The 17,737-nt window shown below is 50.9% G+C and overlaps 1 protein-coding gene across 4 annotated transcripts in view; it reads left to right on the plus strand.

The window, feature by feature from the left end:
- LOC119956816 (AP-3 complex subunit beta-2) overlaps window positions 1–17,737 on the plus strand; it is a 154,846-nt gene that overhangs the window by 77,783 nt on the left and 59,326 nt on the right. For all 4 annotated transcript variants that reach the window (XM_038784264.1, XM_038784265.1, XM_038784262.1 and 1 more), the window contains exons 4-8: window positions 3,958–4,053; window positions 7,033–7,193; window positions 11,714–11,780; window positions 14,042–14,224; window positions 16,480–16,656. In XM_038784264.1, the coding sequence (XP_038640192.1) occupies window positions 3,958–4,053; window positions 7,033–7,193; window positions 11,714–11,780; window positions 14,042–14,224; window positions 16,480–16,656 (684 nt within the window). The remainder of the gene's footprint in view (window positions 1–3,957; window positions 4,054–7,032; window positions 7,194–11,713; window positions 11,781–14,041; window positions 14,225–16,479; window positions 16,657–17,737) is intronic.

The following is a 17,737-nucleotide window of genomic DNA, read 5'->3' on the forward strand; positions in this document are numbered from 1 at the left end:
ACTCCTGCCCCCTCACTCCCCATCATTTACCCACTCCTGCCCCCTCTGTCCCATCATTTACCCACTCCTGCCCCTCTGTCCCCATCATTTACCCACTCCTGCCCCCTCTGTCCCCATCATTTACCCACTCCTGCCCCCTCACTCCCCATCATTTACCCACTCCTGCCCCCTCACTCCCCATCATTTACCCACTCCTGCCCCCTCTGTCCCCACCATTTACCCACTCCTGCCCCTCTGTCCCCATCATTTACCCACTCCTGCCTCCTCTCTCCGCATCATTTACCCACTCCTGCCCCCTCTGTCCCCATCATTTACCCACTCCTGCCCCTCTGTCCCCATCATTTACCCACTCCTGCCCCCTCTGTCCCCATCATTTACCCACTCCTGCCCCCTCTGTCCCCATCATTTACCCACTCCTGCCCCTCTGTCCCCATCATTTACCCACTCCTGCCCCCTCTGTCCCCATCATTTACCCACTCCTGCCCCTCTGTCCCCATCATTTACCCACTCCTGCCCCTCTGTCCCCATCATTTATCCACTCCTGCACCCTCACTCCCCATCATTTACCCACTCCTGCCCCCTCACTCCCCATCAGTTACCCACTCCTGCCCCTAACTCCACATCATTTACCCACTCCTGCCCCTCTGCCCCATCATTTACCCACTCCTGCCCCTAACTCCACATCATTTACCCGCTCCTGCCCCCTCTGTCCCCATCATTTACCCACTCCTGCCCCTCTGTCCCCATCATTTACCCACTCCTGCCCCCTCTGTCCCCATCATTTACCCACTCCTGCCCCCTCTGTCCACATCATTTACCCACTCCTGCCCACTCACTCCCCATTATTTACCCACTCCTGCCCCCTCTGTCCCCATCATTTACCCACTCCTGCCCCCTCTGTCCCCATCATTTATCCTCTCCTGCCCCTCTGTCCCCATCATTTACCCTCTCCTGCCCCTCTGTCCCCATCATTTACCCACTCCTGCTCCCTCACTCCCCATCATTTACCCACTCCTGCCCCCTCACCACATCATTTACCCACTCCTGCCCCCTGTGTCCCCATCATTTACCCACTCCTGCCCCCTCTGTCCCCATCATTTACCCACTCCTGCCCCCTCTGTCCCCATCATTTACCCACTCCTGCCCCCTCTGTCCCCATCATTTACCCACTCCTGCCCCTCTGTCCCCATCATTTACTCTCTCCAATCATTTACCCACTCCTGCCCCCTCTGTCCCCATCATTTACCCACTCCTGCCCCCTCTGTCCCCATCATTTACCCACTCCTGCCCCCTCTGTCCCCATCATTTACCCACTCCTGCCCCCTCTGTCCCCATCATTTACCCACTCCTGCCCCCTCTGTCCTCATCATTTACCCACTCCTGTTCCTCACCAAACCTGGGACTGAGCCCGAATCCCAACAAAACAATGAGCCTCGCTTCACTGCCACCAGCTGGCGGTCGGGCTGTCTGAGAGGGAGGGTGCTGACCAAGGTGGGGGGGGGGGTGCTGACCGAGGGCGAGGGTGCTGACCGAGGTTTGGGGGGGAGGGGGGTGCAGACCGGGGGGTATAAGCTCAGCAAAACATTCCCCTTAACCGGCCTGCCAATGATGGCGGGGCGGAGGCTGACCCTGCTTGTTTCTTTCCTTTTTTAAAACATTTTTTTATTTTTCTCAGTTAATGGGCAATTTAGCGTGGCCAATCCACCTACCCTGCACATCTTTGGGTTGTGGGGGCGAAACCCACAGAGACACGGGGAGAATGTGCAAACTCCACACAGGCAGTGACCCAGAGCCGGGATTGAACCTGGGACCTTGGCGCCGTGAGGCAGCAGTGCTAATTGCCATGCCGCCTGATGCTTGTTCCTTTTCGTGCTGTATTCTGTCATCGGGTTCTCGACATCCTATAATTCCCACGGCTTTATTGAAGACAGTTCACTTAAAAGTTCCCTCCGGAAACTGGGCCAAATAACGGGAGCTCTGGCGGGAACCACCCGACGTGCAGCCTCCACCTACAGGTCACCGCCAGAGGTCCCCTGAATGACTGATTTTACGTTCTGTCCTTCCTTGCGAAGAGAGGTTTCCAGCGAGTCCAGGCCAGAAATTTTGCATCTGTGATTTCCCTGAGCGTACTCCCACACCCAGGTACCACGGGAAGGGTCTCTATTAGTCCCTCTGGCACACTGGTCTGCAGGATGGTGACCTGCAGACTCCATGGCCCCTGCCACCAGCCAAATCCTGAGTGGCAACTGGACAATCCCAGTCCAGCATCTTCCCTCAATCCCTATTGGACACTTAATGAGCCCCCCCCCCCGCATCCTCTAATGGGTAGCCCTGCCATCCCCTCCATCGGCCCTCCGCAAAATGACCTGGGGGGGTTTAGGGGAGGGGGGGGAAGCAGATGGAGCTGACACGCAGGCGCACTGGCTGGAGGGACTGTTTTTAGCCCCTTGCCCACCTCCATCCCCGGCCTCGATGGGGGCTGAATATCCAGCCGGCCACCTCCCGAAATGCTGGACGTCCATTCAAACCGTCAGGATTGTGGTTGAGTAAATTTGTCTGAAGTTAGGATGTCTAGAATTGCAGAGAGAAGTCTGGGAGACAGGGTTAAGGTACAGATTAGCCATGAGACACGAGGGGCTGAATGGCCTCCTCCTGATCCTATGTTGCACCATGGTCGGTTGGGGCCTGGAATTGAATGAACCCAGAGACGTGCGAGTTTGGGAGGGTGGGGGGCGGCTGCAGTGCGAGGGAACCTGGGCCCTCCCCCAGTAAACTGCTCCGGCCCTTCGCGTGACTGCACTCCCACAACCTGGGGTTCACTGATGAAATGAAATGGCTCTCTGAAAGGAGCAATTACTGCAGGATTAACCCGATTGTGGGAAAGGCCATCACTGAGGAAGACAACCACCTCGAGACAACCAGAGGAACGTGCCGGTTGTCGACGGTTCACGCCCCAAGTGTAAAGTGACCAAAAACAAAAGCCCTCTGCCAGTTTAATCAAATCTACATTTGAGGTATCAGTACTAATTAACCAACTCCATGCAGGCTAAAGCTGAGGGGGTTGCCCTTGGCATTTCTCTTTTTTTGAGGGGGGGGGTTTCCCCGCCCCGGGTCCTCGGTGCCATGAGGCAGCAGTGCTAACCATTGCTCCACCACGTCGCCTCTTCCCTTGGCATTTCCATTTGGCTACCCATGGGCAGCACGGTAGCATTGTGGTTAGCACTGTTGCTTCACAGCTCCAGGGTCCCAGGTTCGATTCCCAGCTTGGGTCATTGTCTGTTCGTGTCTGCGTAGGTTTCCTCCGGTTTCCTCCCACAAGTCCCGAAGGACGTGCTGTTAGGTGATTTGCACATTCTGAATTCTCCCTCTGTGTATCCGAACAGGCGCCGGAATGTGGCGCCTAGGCTGAGGGACTTGAGGCTGTTTTCGTTAGAGAGAAGAAGGTTAAGAGGTGACTTAATTGAGGCATACAAGATGATCAGAGGATTAGATAGGGTGGACAGTGAGAGCCTTTTTCCTCGGATGGTGATGTCTAGCACGAGGGGACATAGCTTTAAATTGAGGGGAGATAGATATCGGACAGATGTCAGAGGTAGGTTCTTTACTCAGAGAGTATTAAGGGCGTGGAATGCCCTGCTTGCAACAATAGTGGACTCGCCAACATTAAGGGCATTCAAATGGTCATTGGATAGGCATATGGATGATAAAGGAATAGTGTAGATGGGCTTTAGCGTGGTTTCACAGGTCGGCGCAACATCGAGGGCCGAAGGGCCTGTACTGCGCTGTTATGTTCTATGTTCTGTGACTAGGGACTTTTCACAGTAACTTCATTGCAGTGTTAACGTAAGCCTACTTGTGACAATAAAGATTATCATTAATATTATTTCTTGACCATCCTTTTGTCAGCTCAGTGTCTGGTCTTTGATCCTCTCTCTCTCTCTCTGTCTGTCTTTGCAGGTGAAGAAATTGGTTTATGTTTATCTGGTTCGATATGCGGAGGAGCAGCAGGATCTGGCTCTGCTTTCAATTAGCACCTTCCAGAGAGGATTGAAGGTCATTATTGTCAATGCTTTGAGTGACTTATTATCTAATGTTCCCCAGAGACTGTCCATCTCTCCTTTGTCTTGCAGCTCTCTGTGGTTATTTCTATTGATTTGCTGAATGCAAGTACGATCTATTAGAACAACAGCACAGAGTTGCTCTGGAGGGGAATAATGACTCGAGTAATTATTACCTCGTCAATAAGTTACATGGTTTACAGGTCAACTGGTTTGAACTAATTATCCCCCCCCTCCCCCCTCCTCCTGCAGGTAAATTGCATGTGCCTCTCCTTGCACTTTGCCGTGATCTTGGCCGGGATTCTCCCCTACCCGGCGGGGCGGGGGGGTCCCGGCGTGTCGGAGTGGCGAGAACCACTCTGGCGTCGGGCCGCCCCAAAGGTGCGGAGTTTAGGGGCCAAGCCCTCACATTGAGGGGATAGGCGCGATTCCCGCCCCCACTGAACCTCGGGGGCAGAGAATTCGGGACACGCCGGGGGCGGGATTAACGCCGGTCCCGGGTGATTCTCCGACCCGGGGGGGGGGTTTGGGGAATCCTTGTCTCTGTTGCTGATTTCCCTTCATTTCGATGAAAGAGGCAGAATCATCAATCTCCCAAATTGCACAAGATGCACGAATCAGAAGGGACGTTGGCAGAAAGAGGTTGTGGTTTTGGCTGCAACGGGAGCGACCGTGTTCATTTTCGAGCACCTACCGTCTGGAATGATGGGAACAAATTACTGCGGACCCGGGAATCTGAAACAAGAACGGAGGACACTGGGAAAAAATACTCAGCAGCGTCTGTAAGGAGAGGGAGACGGCAGAGTTAATGTGTGGAGTCCTTTGAATGAAGAGAGAGCGAATGTGTTAGTCGGTAAAGTGCAGCTGGGAGAGATTGCAACAACCTTTAAGAACAAAAGTGTTGGGAGGGGGAGGGGGGCTTTTGCATTGAGGCAACACATGTATGAGATATTTTTTAAAAGGGGGTTGAGATGGAGGAGAAAGGTCACCGTCTAAAGTTGTTGAACTCAACGTTGGGTCGTGAGGGCTATATTGTGGCCAATCGGAAGCTGAGATGCCACTACTATGGTTTGTGTTGCGCTTCACTGGGGCACTGCGGCAGGCCAAGGGTGGGCACGTGGGCATGAGAGCAGGGTGCTGAGTTAAAATGGCGCCCAACATGAAGGTTGGGCTCATGCTCGCGGACTAAGCAACGGTGTTCTTCAAAGCGGTCACCCAGTCGGCATTTCATCTCCCCAACGATATCTGTCTGGAATGATATCCCGGATTTGGAGGAGCAACAGATCCACCGGAACAACGTTGAGGGTTCAATTATGAGATGTTGGAGAGACTAGACTTGTATTCCCTTGGGTATGGAAGATAAGGGGTGATCCCATTGAAGGGTAAAGGTGATTAACAAGAGTTGAGACGGTTGATGGAGGTTGTGTTACATTCACTCGGGGATCTGAGTTACTTTGGCAACATGAGTTTTTATATATGTTGCGGTCTGCAGCCAGGGGTAGTGATGGTCGAGGCTCCAGTGTTCTTTCCATTACACGGCCGATCAGGAACCTCTCCCACTTTTGCCGCCTGCCATTGCCGTGCGTGGGAAGGATTTGCAAATTGATACTCAATGGGTGGGATTGTCCGACCCTTCCTGCCGGCCAGATCTTCCGGTTCCGACGACGGCGACCTCCTGTGGCAGGTTTACCAGCGGCACAGCCGGAGAGCATGATCAATGGCCACTGACTTTGGGCAGGAACGGAAGATCCCGCTGGCAGCCAATAGGACCCCCCCCCCCCCCCCCAAAAGCCGCCGCCACCCCTCACGGGAGGGGCCATGGCAAATCCCGGCCAACCTGCTTGCCCACATTACGAACGCACCTTCCTTTGTCATCATGTCGTAGAGGGAGGCCTGAGGCAAGCTAGAGAGAGAGAAACGATTCACTCTGGTTGGGGGTGAGTTGGGCTATGAGAGGGAGTGGAGTCCAGAACAAGGGGCATCATCTTAAAATTGGAGCGAGGCTGTTCGTTGGTGATTAAATCAGCACTTGCTCACATAAAAAGTAATAGAACCCCCCCCCCCCCAAACAAACAACAGCTGTTAAGACTTGGGATCAGTTGAGTTTGTGACGTGGGTTCTCTGGTAATTTTTAGTGTTTTCAGTGATCAGTTGGAGTGAATGGGACCCACCCATGTCTTAATGTCAGGGGGTTAGTCAGACGGTATAGCAGTGGTCATAGGTGTTGTGCGTGGGGAGGGGGGCCAAGGGTAGAGGTGCAGCGGGAGATGGGAATGTTTTTTTTAAAACATTTAGAGTACCCAATTATTTTTTTCCATTTAAGCGGTAATTTATCGTGGCCAATCCACCTACCCTGCACATCTTTTGGGTTGTGGGGGTGAAACCCACACAGACACGGGGAGAATGTGCAAACTCCACACGGACGGTGACCTGGGGCCGGGATTTGAACCCGGGTCCTCAGCGCCGCAGTCCCAGTGCTAACCACTGCACCGCCGTGCTGCCCTGGGAGATGAGAATGTTGATGGCATATTTTTGAGGTGTATATTTTAAAAAATAGATGTCTTCCTGAAAACACAGGACCGTCTTCTTTATTATATATAGAGTACCCGATTCTTTATTTTTCCAATTAAGGGGCAATTTGGCGTAGCCAATCCACCTACTCTGCACATCTTTTGGGCTGTGGGGGGTGAGACCCACGCAAACACGGGGAGAATGTGCAAACTCCACACGGACAGTGACCCAGGGACGGGATCGAACCCGGGTCCTCGGCGCCGTGAGGCATCAGTGCTAACCCCCGTGCCTCTTTGGCCAATGCAGAATAGTATTTGAGTTTGCAAGAGGGGAGGAGTGATGGTGTATCATTGGCGAGGACCGGCAAACGCTTGACCAAGGGTGGAAGGTAGTGATGGGACCAGTTGACATTTGGCTGATGTTTTTCCCTGTGTTTTTCCCTGTGTTTTCCCTGTGTTTTCAGGATCCGAACCAGCTGATTCGAGCCAGCGCCCTCCGCGTGCTCTCCAGCATCCGTGTCACCATCATCGTCCCCATTATGATGCTGGCGATTAAGGAGGCTGCGTCTGACATGTCGCCTTACGTCAGGAAAACCGCCGCTCACGCCATCCCAAAGCTCTACAGGTAACTCCTCCCCTCCGACCTCTCCCCCCTTCGAGGAATCGGAACGGCCCGAGTGCCGTACATGCTTTTTTTTTCACAACCTGTCCGTCCAATCAATACGAAAATGTGCAAAGTGTTAAAAATGTTAGTTCTGAGTCCACCAGCAACAGGGAGAGGCTGGATTACCAAGGATCGGGCCTGTTTATAAACGGCGTTAATCATTTTCTGTCGAATACTGGGTTGGTTGACGGACTTCAACTCCGACGGGACGGAAAGGGTTAGCGTCCCCTTAGCATCTCGTGCCAACTCCGAATGTTCCAATGCGCTTTGTAGCCGATGAGTCACTTTTAAAGTGTCGCCACGATCTTACCGGAGGTGAACGGGCAACCAGTTTGTGCACTGGGGCTGGTTTAGCTCACTCAGCTAAATCGCTGGCTTTTAAAGCAGACCAAGCAGGCCAGCAGCACGGTTCCATTCCCGTACCAGCCTCCCCGGACAGGCGCCGGAATGTGGCAACTAGGGGCTTTTCACAGTAACTTCATTGAAGCCTACTCGTGACAATAAGCGATTTTCATTTCATTTTCATTTCACAGCAAGCTCCCACAAACAGCAATGAGACGAAGGGCCAGATCATCAGCTTCAGTGACACCAGAGAGAACTCCTCGCTCTTTCTCAAAATAGTTTCAATTTTCAATTCACTTCCCGTGCCTAATGATGCACGAGGGCAAACTTTCGTCTGTTCTCATAAGACCATAAGACACAAGAGCAGAATTAAGCCATTCTGCCCATCAATTCTGCTCCACCATTCAATCGTGGCTGATATTTTTCTCATCCCCATTCTCCTGCCTTCTCCCCATAACCCGGAGATCCCCTTAAAGACACTCAGTGTTTTGGCCTCTGCAGCCTTCTGCGACAGATTCACCACCCTCTGGCTGAAGAAATTCCTCCTCATCTCTGTTTTAAAGGATCGTTTGAGGCTGTGCCCTCGGGTTCTAGTTTTTCCTACAAGTGGAAACGCCCTTTCCACGTCTACTCTATCCAGGCCTCTCAGTATGCTGTACGTTTCAGTGAGATCCCCCCTCACCCTTCTAAACTCCACAAGTACAGACCCAGAGCCCTTAACCGCTCCTCATATAAGAACATAAGAACTAGGAGCAGGAGTCGGCCATCTGGCCCCTCGAGCCTGCTCCGCCATTCAATGAGATCATGGCTGATCTTTTGTGGACTCAGCTCCACTTTCCGGCCCGAACACCATAACCCTTAATCCCTTTATTCTTCAAAAATCTATCTATCTCTATCTTAAAAACATTTAATGAAGGAGCCTCAACTGCTTCACTGGGCAAGGAATTCCATAGATTCACAACCCTTTGGGTGAAGAAGTTCCTCCTAAACTCAGTCCTAAATCTACTTCCCCTTATTTTGAGGCTATGCCCCCTAGTTCTGCTTTCACCCGCCAGTGGAAACAACCTGCCCGCATCTATCCTGTCTATTCCCTTCATAATTTTATAAGTTTCTATAAGATCCCCCCTCATCCTTCTAAATTCCAACGAGTACAGTCCCAGTCTACTCAACCTCTCTTCGTAATCCAACCCCTTCAGCTCTGGGATTAACCTAGTGAATCTCCTCTGCACACCCTCCAGAGCCAGTACGTCCTTTCTCAGGTAAGGAGACCAAAACTGAACACAATACTCCAGGTGTGGCCTCACTAACACCGTATACAATTGCAACATAACCTCCCTAGTCTTAAACTCCATCCCTCCAGCAATGAAGGACAAAATTCCATTTGCCTTCTTAATCACCTGTTGCGCCAGTAAACCAGCTTTTTGCGACTCATGCACCAGCACACCCAGGTCTCTCTGCACAGCGGCATGCTTTAATATTTTATCATTTAAATAATAATCCCTTTTGCTGTTATTCCTACCAGAATGGATAACCTCACATTTGTCAACGTTGTATTCCATCTGCCAGACCCTATATGACAAGCTAGTCTAGTTATAGCTAGCTGTCCCTGGAATAGGTCGCTAGTCTGTCGCCAGAGGCTTATTAATAAGTTTAATTAACATGGGCAGCGCGGTGGCTCAGTGGTTAGCACTGGGACAATAGCGCTGGTTCAAATCCCGGGCCTGGGTTACTGTCCGTGTGGAGTTTGCACATTCCCCGCCGTGTTTGCGTGGGTTTCAGCCCCACAACCCATAGATGTGCAGGGTAGGTGGATTGGCCACGCTAAATTTCCCCTTAATTGAAAAAAATGAATTGGGTACCCTAAATTTGTTTAAAAAGAAATAATAATCTTCATTAACACTGCAATTAAGTTGCTGTGAATATATTGGCGAGTTTGGAAGGATTTTTCTGGTTGACGCACTCAAACATGTTTGGCCGGGTTCTGAATCCTTAGCCGTCAAGTCCTGGGGTGGGACTCGAACCTGGAACCTCTGGCTCAGAGGCAGAGGTGCTACCCTGCTGCGCCATAGGGCCTGCCCCTCTTCACAATCATGCCCTGGATCGTTTCCTGTCGAGGCCTTGAGGGCAGGCGGAGTCTCTGTGCGGGAACTGAACAGGGCCCTGCACTGGAGTATCAGCCTGGATTTTGCATTTGGCTCCCTGGAATAACCCGAGCCAAATTGTTTTCCATTTTCACCTGTAAGTCTCCGGGAACAAAAAGCAACTCTTGTGTGAATGGTGAGTGGTGAGATTTTTGTTTATTTTGGGGGTGCAGGTAACATTGGCAAGGGCACATACAAAATAGAAGCAGAAGTAGGTCATTCGGCCTCTTGCACCTGCTCCGCCATTAAATACTATCATGGCTGATCTCCCACCTTCCTCAACCCCAATCAGAATGTAAGTGCTCCATGCCCCCTCTTCCCAGACTGCCCCCCCCCCCCACAAAACCTACCCAGACACCTTCCTCATGCTTCACAGAGGCCTACCGTAGGCTATTTGTAAAAAATCTTCATTTACGGGATGTGGGCCCATCTGTTACAAAACCACAACCAGACCCCAGATTATTTTCGCAAACCGCATGTGACCCCGACAACTTGTGAACTGTGAGGAAAGGATCCTTCACCCCCAGGAGTGACTCCGCTGGCAACCGGTGATCTTCTATAATAAAACAAACTTTATTATTGACAGAGGATTAACTCCATTAACATCCAAAGGAAAATCAGCTTTTCGATTGACAGTTCTTAAAAAAATAATAATGGTCTTTGAGCTGGCTTTCCCATCTACTTCTAAACTTTCAATTAAGCAAAACCCACACACACAGGTCAAATGACACTTATTAATAAAGTTCACACTCAGGGTAATTCTTGTCAGGCAAATGGATCAATCTACCTCTACCTCCACCTCAGAAATATTCAGTGACCCTCGCCTCCACCGCCTTCCGAGGCAGAGAGTTCCAAAGTCGCTCAACCCTCAGAGAAGAAACCATACCTCCGCATTTCGTCTTAAAATGGTGACCCCTAATTTTCGAACGGTGTCCCCCTAGTTCTGGACTCGCCCGCAAGAGGAAACATCCTTTCCACGTCCACAAATTGTTCCCATTTTGAGCTTCCCCAAGAAGAGGCAAAAGTTTCCAACTGAACCTGCTGGCCCACTTCAGAAGGCAACTCACGTGGAGTGGGGCTGGAGTTACATGTAGGCCAGACAGGACTTTTCTTTTTCCTACTTAAAATGCCCTCGAACTTGCTAGACTATTGCCAAGGACAGTTAAGTGTCCAGGTCCATTGTCACATGTAGGCCAGACCAGTAATGTTGGCAGATTTCCTTCCCGAAAGATGGGCTTTCACGACATAGTTTCATGGCTAACTATTACTACGACTGGCTTTTATATTCCAGATTGTATTAATTGAATTTGAATTCCACCAAGTGCTGTGGTGGGATTTGAACCCTTGTCCCCAGAGCATAGTCTGGGCCTTGGGATTATCAGTGACATTACCACTGCACCACCACCTCCACCATTTCCTCCCGAGAGGCCAACGATGGACCAGTTGGGCTTTTAAACCATGTACCCCTGTTCCTCGGTGACACTTTCCTGCTGACGCCTCATTTATCGTCAAATCCACTTTTCCTGAATCGATGGTCTCTGGGTTCGTCATCCAGTCCTGTGCTACAGTAGTGACACTGACGTTATCCGGGAGCAGGTGTTGTGTGTGCGGACCTGTCACTCTGACCTGACCGTGTGTGTGTGTGTGTGTGTGTGTGTGTGTGTGTGTGTGTGTGTGTGTGTGTGTGTGTGTGTGTGTAGCTCCACTCGGTGGCATTCAATTTGAGGAAACATTGGCATGCTGCCCGCTGTGTGCCCATGCCTGTGGCACTGGGCCAGATGCCACGTCCGCTGGTGAGATAACCCCCCGACCCTTCCTCCCCCCATTTCGTCAAGGGCTCCCCGGAACCTTCACCATCAGCACTGCTCACAAAGTCCTTCCCGTTTGACCTCTTTGTCACGGATGGTCCTTGAGTTGAGCAGGGGCTGGGCCACGGGATTGTCTCGGTTCTGTATCTAGTTGACCCTGACTTCTCCCTCTCTCTCTCTCTCATTTCAGTTTGGACCAGGATCAGAAAGACCAGCTGATCGAGGTGATTGAGAAGCTGCTGGCCGATAAAACGACGGTAAGGATCTCCGAGAAATCCAGAACCTTCCTCCCCCCCCACCCCCTCATTGCCCGCCGGAGGAGCGTGCAAACAGCGTCAGAACTAGAAGATTCCACTGCCACCACAACAGAAGCCACGCATGTTGGGGGGGGGGCGTTTTACCAAGTCCCGCCCCCATGTCTGGTTGATATTTGGTTATTTAGAGCTTTAGCCTGCCGAGGGAAAAACAACCAGAAACTTGACATTCGTTCTTCCGACAGATTCTAAAATTTCATATTCTCCTGTAACATTCATTCTATCCACATCTGGAGCTGCAGTCCCACAGAAACATTCAATGTCCTTAATACTGGTTCTGGTCTCGAAAGGTGGGGCATTGCAACAAGTTCAGAGAACGTTCACTGGGCTGGTTCCTGGGATGAAGAGGTTGTCTTATGAGGAACAATTGAGCAGATGGGGGGGGGGGTTATACTCATGGAAGTTTGGAAGAATGGGAAGCGATCTGATTGAGCGTATAAAGGTTCTGAGGGGGCTCGACAGGGTAGATGCTGAGAGGATGTCCCACCACTCTGGCACGAGCAAATCCAGAACTAAGCCCAGTTTTGGAGCAAGGGGGAGACGGGGATGAGGAGAAAAATCTTCTCTGAGGGTGGTGGATCTTTGGAATTCCGTCCCCCAGAGAGCCGTGGAGTTGACTATATTCAAGGATGAGAGGAGATAGATTTTCGGGCAACAAAGGGAGTCAAGGGTCACAGGGCCAGGCAGGAAAGTGGAGTTAAGGCCACAATCGGATTGTGAACCTATGGGATCGGTTCAGGCTGGAGGGGCCGAATGGCCTACTTGCCCCCATTTCATATGGGCTTCTGAATCTACCCATCTCCTTCCCTTATTGCAGAGCGCCATCGTCTTATCAATGGAAAGAATGGTGGTCATGTCACTGAACGATTAATCCAGAGAGCTCCAGCTCCGCCCACTTCACAGCAGGAAGAGAGTTTGAATTCAGTTGTAAAACAAAATTCTGGAAATAATAAGTTGGACTCAGTAAAACGTGAGCAGGCGGCTGCCGTTTACATAGATACGTAGAAGATAGGAGCAGGAGGAGGCCTTTTGGCCCTTCGAGTCTGCTCCGCCATTTATCACTATCATGGCTGATCACTATCAATAGCCTAATCCTGCTTTCTCCCCATAGCCTTTGATCCCATTCTCCCCAAGTGCTATATCCAGCCGCCTCTTGAACATATTCAAAGTTTTAGCATCAACTCCTTCCTGTGGTAATGAATTCCACAGGCTCACCACTCTTTGTGTGAAGAAGTGTCTCCTCATCTCTGTCCGAAATGGTTTTCCCTGAATCCTCAGACTGTGACCCCAGGTTCTGGGCACACCCACCATCTTCCCTGCATCTACCCTGTATGGCCCTGTTAGAATTTTATAAGTCTCTATGAGATTCCCCCCCTTATTCTTCTGGACTCCAGCAAGAACAATCCCAACCTAGTCAATCTCTCCTCATATGACAGACCCGCCATCCCTGGAATCAGTCTGGTAAACTTTCGCTACACTCCCTCGAGAGCAAGAACATCCTTACTCAGAGAAGGAGACCAAAACTGCACACACGGTAGCATGGTGGTTAGCATAAATGCTTCACAGCTCCAGGGTCCCAGGTTCGATTCCCGGCTGGGTCTCTGTGTGGAGTCTGCACGTCCTCCCCGTGTGTGCGTGGGTTTTCTCCGGGTGCTCTGGTTTCCTCCCACAGTCCAAAGATGTGCGAGTTAGGTGGATTGGCCAGGCTATTGCCCTTAGTGTCCTAAAAAATAAGGTTAATGGGGGTTGTTGGGTTACGGGTATAGGGTGGATAAGTGGGCTTGAGTAGGGTGATCATTGCTCGGCACAACATCGAGGGCCGAAGGGCCTGTTCTGTGCTGTACTGTTCTAAAAAAAAAACAATACTCCAAATGTGGCCTCACCAAGGCACTACACCAAGACCAAAGCTACACACAATATTCTATGTTTGAAACTCCAAACGGCCCCCTCGTGTCCCTTGGGGGAGGAAACTTGCCATCCTCACGCAGTCTGGTTTAACTGCGGCTCCAGGCCCACGTCGATGGTTGGCACGGTAACCGTCTGCGACATGACCTCCGTAAGTTCCTCAAGTGAATCAGTCTGCCTTGCTGGATCGCGGAATGGGAAATAAGTGCCAAGTTTGCCAACGACGCCCACACGGGCAAGGGTTAAAACTGTCTGCTCACGCCATCTTGAATTTCCTCCGTCTGTCCGCCTGTACGCAGCTGGTCGCCGGGAGCGTGGTGATGGCCTTCGAAGAGGTTTGCCCCGAGAGGATCGACCTGATTCACAAGAACTATCGCAAGCTCTGCAACCTCCTGATTGATGTGGAGGAGTGGGGGCAGGTTGTTATCATCAACATGCTCACACGCTACGCGCGGACCCAGTTCCTCAACCCCAATCAGAATGTAAGTGCTCCGTGCTAAAAATCTTCATTTACGGGATGTGGGCCCATCTGTTACAAAACCCCAACCAGGCCCCAAGTTATTTTAGCAAACCGCACGTGACCCCAACAATTTGTGAACTCTGACGAAAGGATCCTTTACCCCCAGGAGTGACTCCACTGGCAACCGGTGATCTTCTATAATAAAACAAACTTAATTATTGACAGAGGATTAACTCCGTTAACATCCAAGGGAAAATCAGTTTTTCGATTGACAGTTCTTAAAAAAAATAATAATGGTCTTTGAGCTGACTTTCCCATCTACTTCTAAACTTTCAATTAAGCAAAACTCACACACACGGGTCAAATGCCACTTATTAATAAAGTTCACGGGCAGCGCGGTGGCCTAGTGGTTAGCACAACCGCCTCACGGCGCTGAGGTCCCAGGTTCGATCCCGGCTCTGGGTCACTGTCCGTGTGGAGTTTGCACGTTCTCCCCGTGTCTGCGTGGGTTTTGCCCCCACAACCTAAAAATGTGCAAAGTAGGTGGATTGGCCACGCTAAATTGCCCCTTAATTGGGAAAAAAAAATAATTGGCTAATCTAAATTTAAAAAAAAAAAATTAATTAAGTTCACACTCAGCGGCTGACAGATTTATTCCCAAAGTCCTTGGGAGAGAAGCTTTCAGAAGTCAGTCTGAGAAAAACATCTTTCCTCAGAACCCAGAGCAGAACTCTTTAAAGAAACTTAAAAACAACAGACACAGGGCAGGGCTGAAAACGATACTAAAAACAGACCCAGTCCCTTCCATGAGTGACTTAACAGCTTGCCTCGCTGTTAACCCCTTAATCACAGCTTTAACAGACTGGATACCTTAAACTAGGTAATTTAGGGGCTGGTTTAGCACACTGGGCTAAATGGCTGGCTTTTAAAGCAGAACATGGCAGGCCTGCAGCACGGTTCAATTCCCGTACCAGCCTCCCCGAACAGGCGCCGGAATGTGGCAACTAGGGGCTTTTCACAGTAACTTCATTGAAGCCTCATCGTGACAATAAGCGATTTTCATTTTCATTTCATTTTTCATTTATTAACATGACTGCAACAGGGGCAGCACGGTGGCACATTGCTGCCTCAAGGCGCTGAGGACCCGGGTTCGAATACCAGCTCTGGGTCACTGTCTGTGAGGAGTTTGCACATTCTCCCCTTGTCTGCGTGGGTTTCGCCCCCACAACCCAAAGATGTGCAGGGTAGGTGGATTGGCTACGCTAAATTGCCCCTTAATGCCCCCCCCCCCCGCACCACCACCTCCGTAGGCTCCTCCAGGCCCACAGCCCTCTGAGATACCTGCCTTCCTCTAATCAAATGAAGGGATTAACACCGTTTTCAATTCCTCCGCCTGCTGTACCAGGAAGGCCCGAGGCCGTGACCATTCCTCGTGGCGTTTCTATGGTGGCTGCCCCAATCTTTAGTACGTGGCTCGACGCCTGGGAACGTGCCAGTCTGCAACACCTCATCATTGACTGCTCTTTGCACTGGAAGACCAAACAGCGAACAGCCCGTGGGGCGCCTTCCTCGTATTCTACAGAGGCATTAACATCGGGGGCTTTTTAAAATATTCAGTCACGGGGCATGGGCGTTGCTGGCTAGGCCAGCATTAATTGCCCACCCCTAATTGCCCGTGAGAAGGTGGGGGTGGCTCAGTCTCATTGTTTTATAATTCCCCTGTGAAGTGTCTTGGGGCTACCTTCCAGACTCTGTGTGAATTCAAGATGTTCTCATAGCCATGTTGATCCAGGCATGGTGGCGCAGTGGTTAACACTGCTGCCTCACAGCGCCAGGGACCCAGGTTCAAATCCGACCTTGGGTGACTGTGTGGAGTTTGCATGTTCTCTCCCAGTGTCTGTGTGGGTTTCCTCTGGATGCCGGTTTCCTCTCAGTCCAAAGATGTGCAGGTTAGGTGGATTGGCCATGATAAATTGCCTCTCAAGTGTCCAAAGGTTAGGTGGGGTTACGGGCATAAAGCGGGAGGGTTTGGTCCTAGGTAGGGTGCTCTTTTGAAAGGACAATGTAGACTCAATGGGCCAAATGGCCGCCTCCTGCATTGTAGGGATTCAATGATTCTGTGATCATGTTGTGTGGGGAAACTGTTTTTTATAGATCATTGCAGAACAGTTTCAATTATTTGCAAAGCTCTGTCCATCAGTTTGTCACACCCGCTTCCTGTTTATTGTTTTCCTTCATCAATGACGATGTTTTTTGTTCCCTGCTCACTGTGGATAGGAGTCTCTATTGGAGGAAAACCCGGATAAAGCCTTTTATGGATCAGACGACGAGGATTCCAAGCCGGAGGAAATGGACACAGCCGTGCTTCCGAAACGGAAACCATACGTGATGGACCCTGACCATCGTCTGCTGCTGCGCAACACGAAACCGCTTCTCCAAAGTCGGAACGCTGCGGTACGTTGTAAACCACCTACCCAGTCACAGTGACAATGCCCCATATCTGAGAGGTGGGATTGTGGCTGTAATGTGAACTGGTGCCAGGGCGCCGCAAGGGGATGGGCAGAATACAACTCAACATTCCGAACGCTCTTCTGGGACTTTGGAGACTCACGGTCCATCCACTGTTAGCACAAGGGCTGCTGCCATTGCCTCCAAGTGTGAATACCCTCTGCCTCCTTCCAGGAACACAATCTGTACCTCCCCCTATAATCGTAACCCCCCCCCCCCACCATCACCATCCCAATCTGAAACAACCTCAGGACCAGGTGACCATGGCGATGGATGTGTGGGGGTCGATCATTAGTTGGGCAGTTCTTAATAGTGGAGATAGTTTTCTGGGGGGGGGAAGGGAGGAGATCCATTGTATTGTGGATTCCTCAGTGTTTTGGTGAGAAGAGGGGGGGGAATGAAAATGAAATGAATGAAAATCGCTTATTGTCACGAGTAGGCTTCAATGAAGTTACTGTGAAAAGCCCCTAGTCGCCACATTCCGGCACCTGTTCAGGGAGGCTGGTATGGGAATTGAACCGTGCTGCTGACCTGCCTGGGTCTGCTTTCAAAGCCAGCGATTTAGCCCAGTGTGCTAAACCAGCCCCGTGTGGATCCCAGAATAATTTAGAAGCAGATGGAGATCCATTACTCTATTGACCCTCAGTGATTGGAAGAAATGGGGAGATCCATTATCCTGTATATCCCTCAGTGACTGGGCGAGGATCGGGAGATCCATTATCCTGTAGATCCCTCAGTGTCTGGGTGAGGATGGGGAGATCCATTATCTTGTGGATCCCTCAGTGACTGGGCGAGGATGGGGAGATCCATTATCCTGTGGATCCCTCAGTGCCTGGGTGAAGAATGGATGATCTATCATCCTGTAGATCCCTCAGTGTCTACGTGAGGATGGGATGATCCATTCTTCTGTGGACCACTCAATGCCTAGGTGAGGATGGAGTGATCCATTATCCCGTAGATCCCTCAGTGTCTGGGTGATGGTGCAGAGATCCATTATCCCGTAGATCCCTCAGTATCTGGGTGATGG

The sequence above is a fragment of the Scyliorhinus canicula genome, chromosome 24, assembly GCF_902713615.1.
Source record: "Scyliorhinus canicula chromosome 24, sScyCan1.1, whole genome shotgun sequence".
NCBI lineage: Eukaryota > Metazoa > Chordata > Chondrichthyes > Carcharhiniformes > Scyliorhinidae > Scyliorhinus > Scyliorhinus canicula.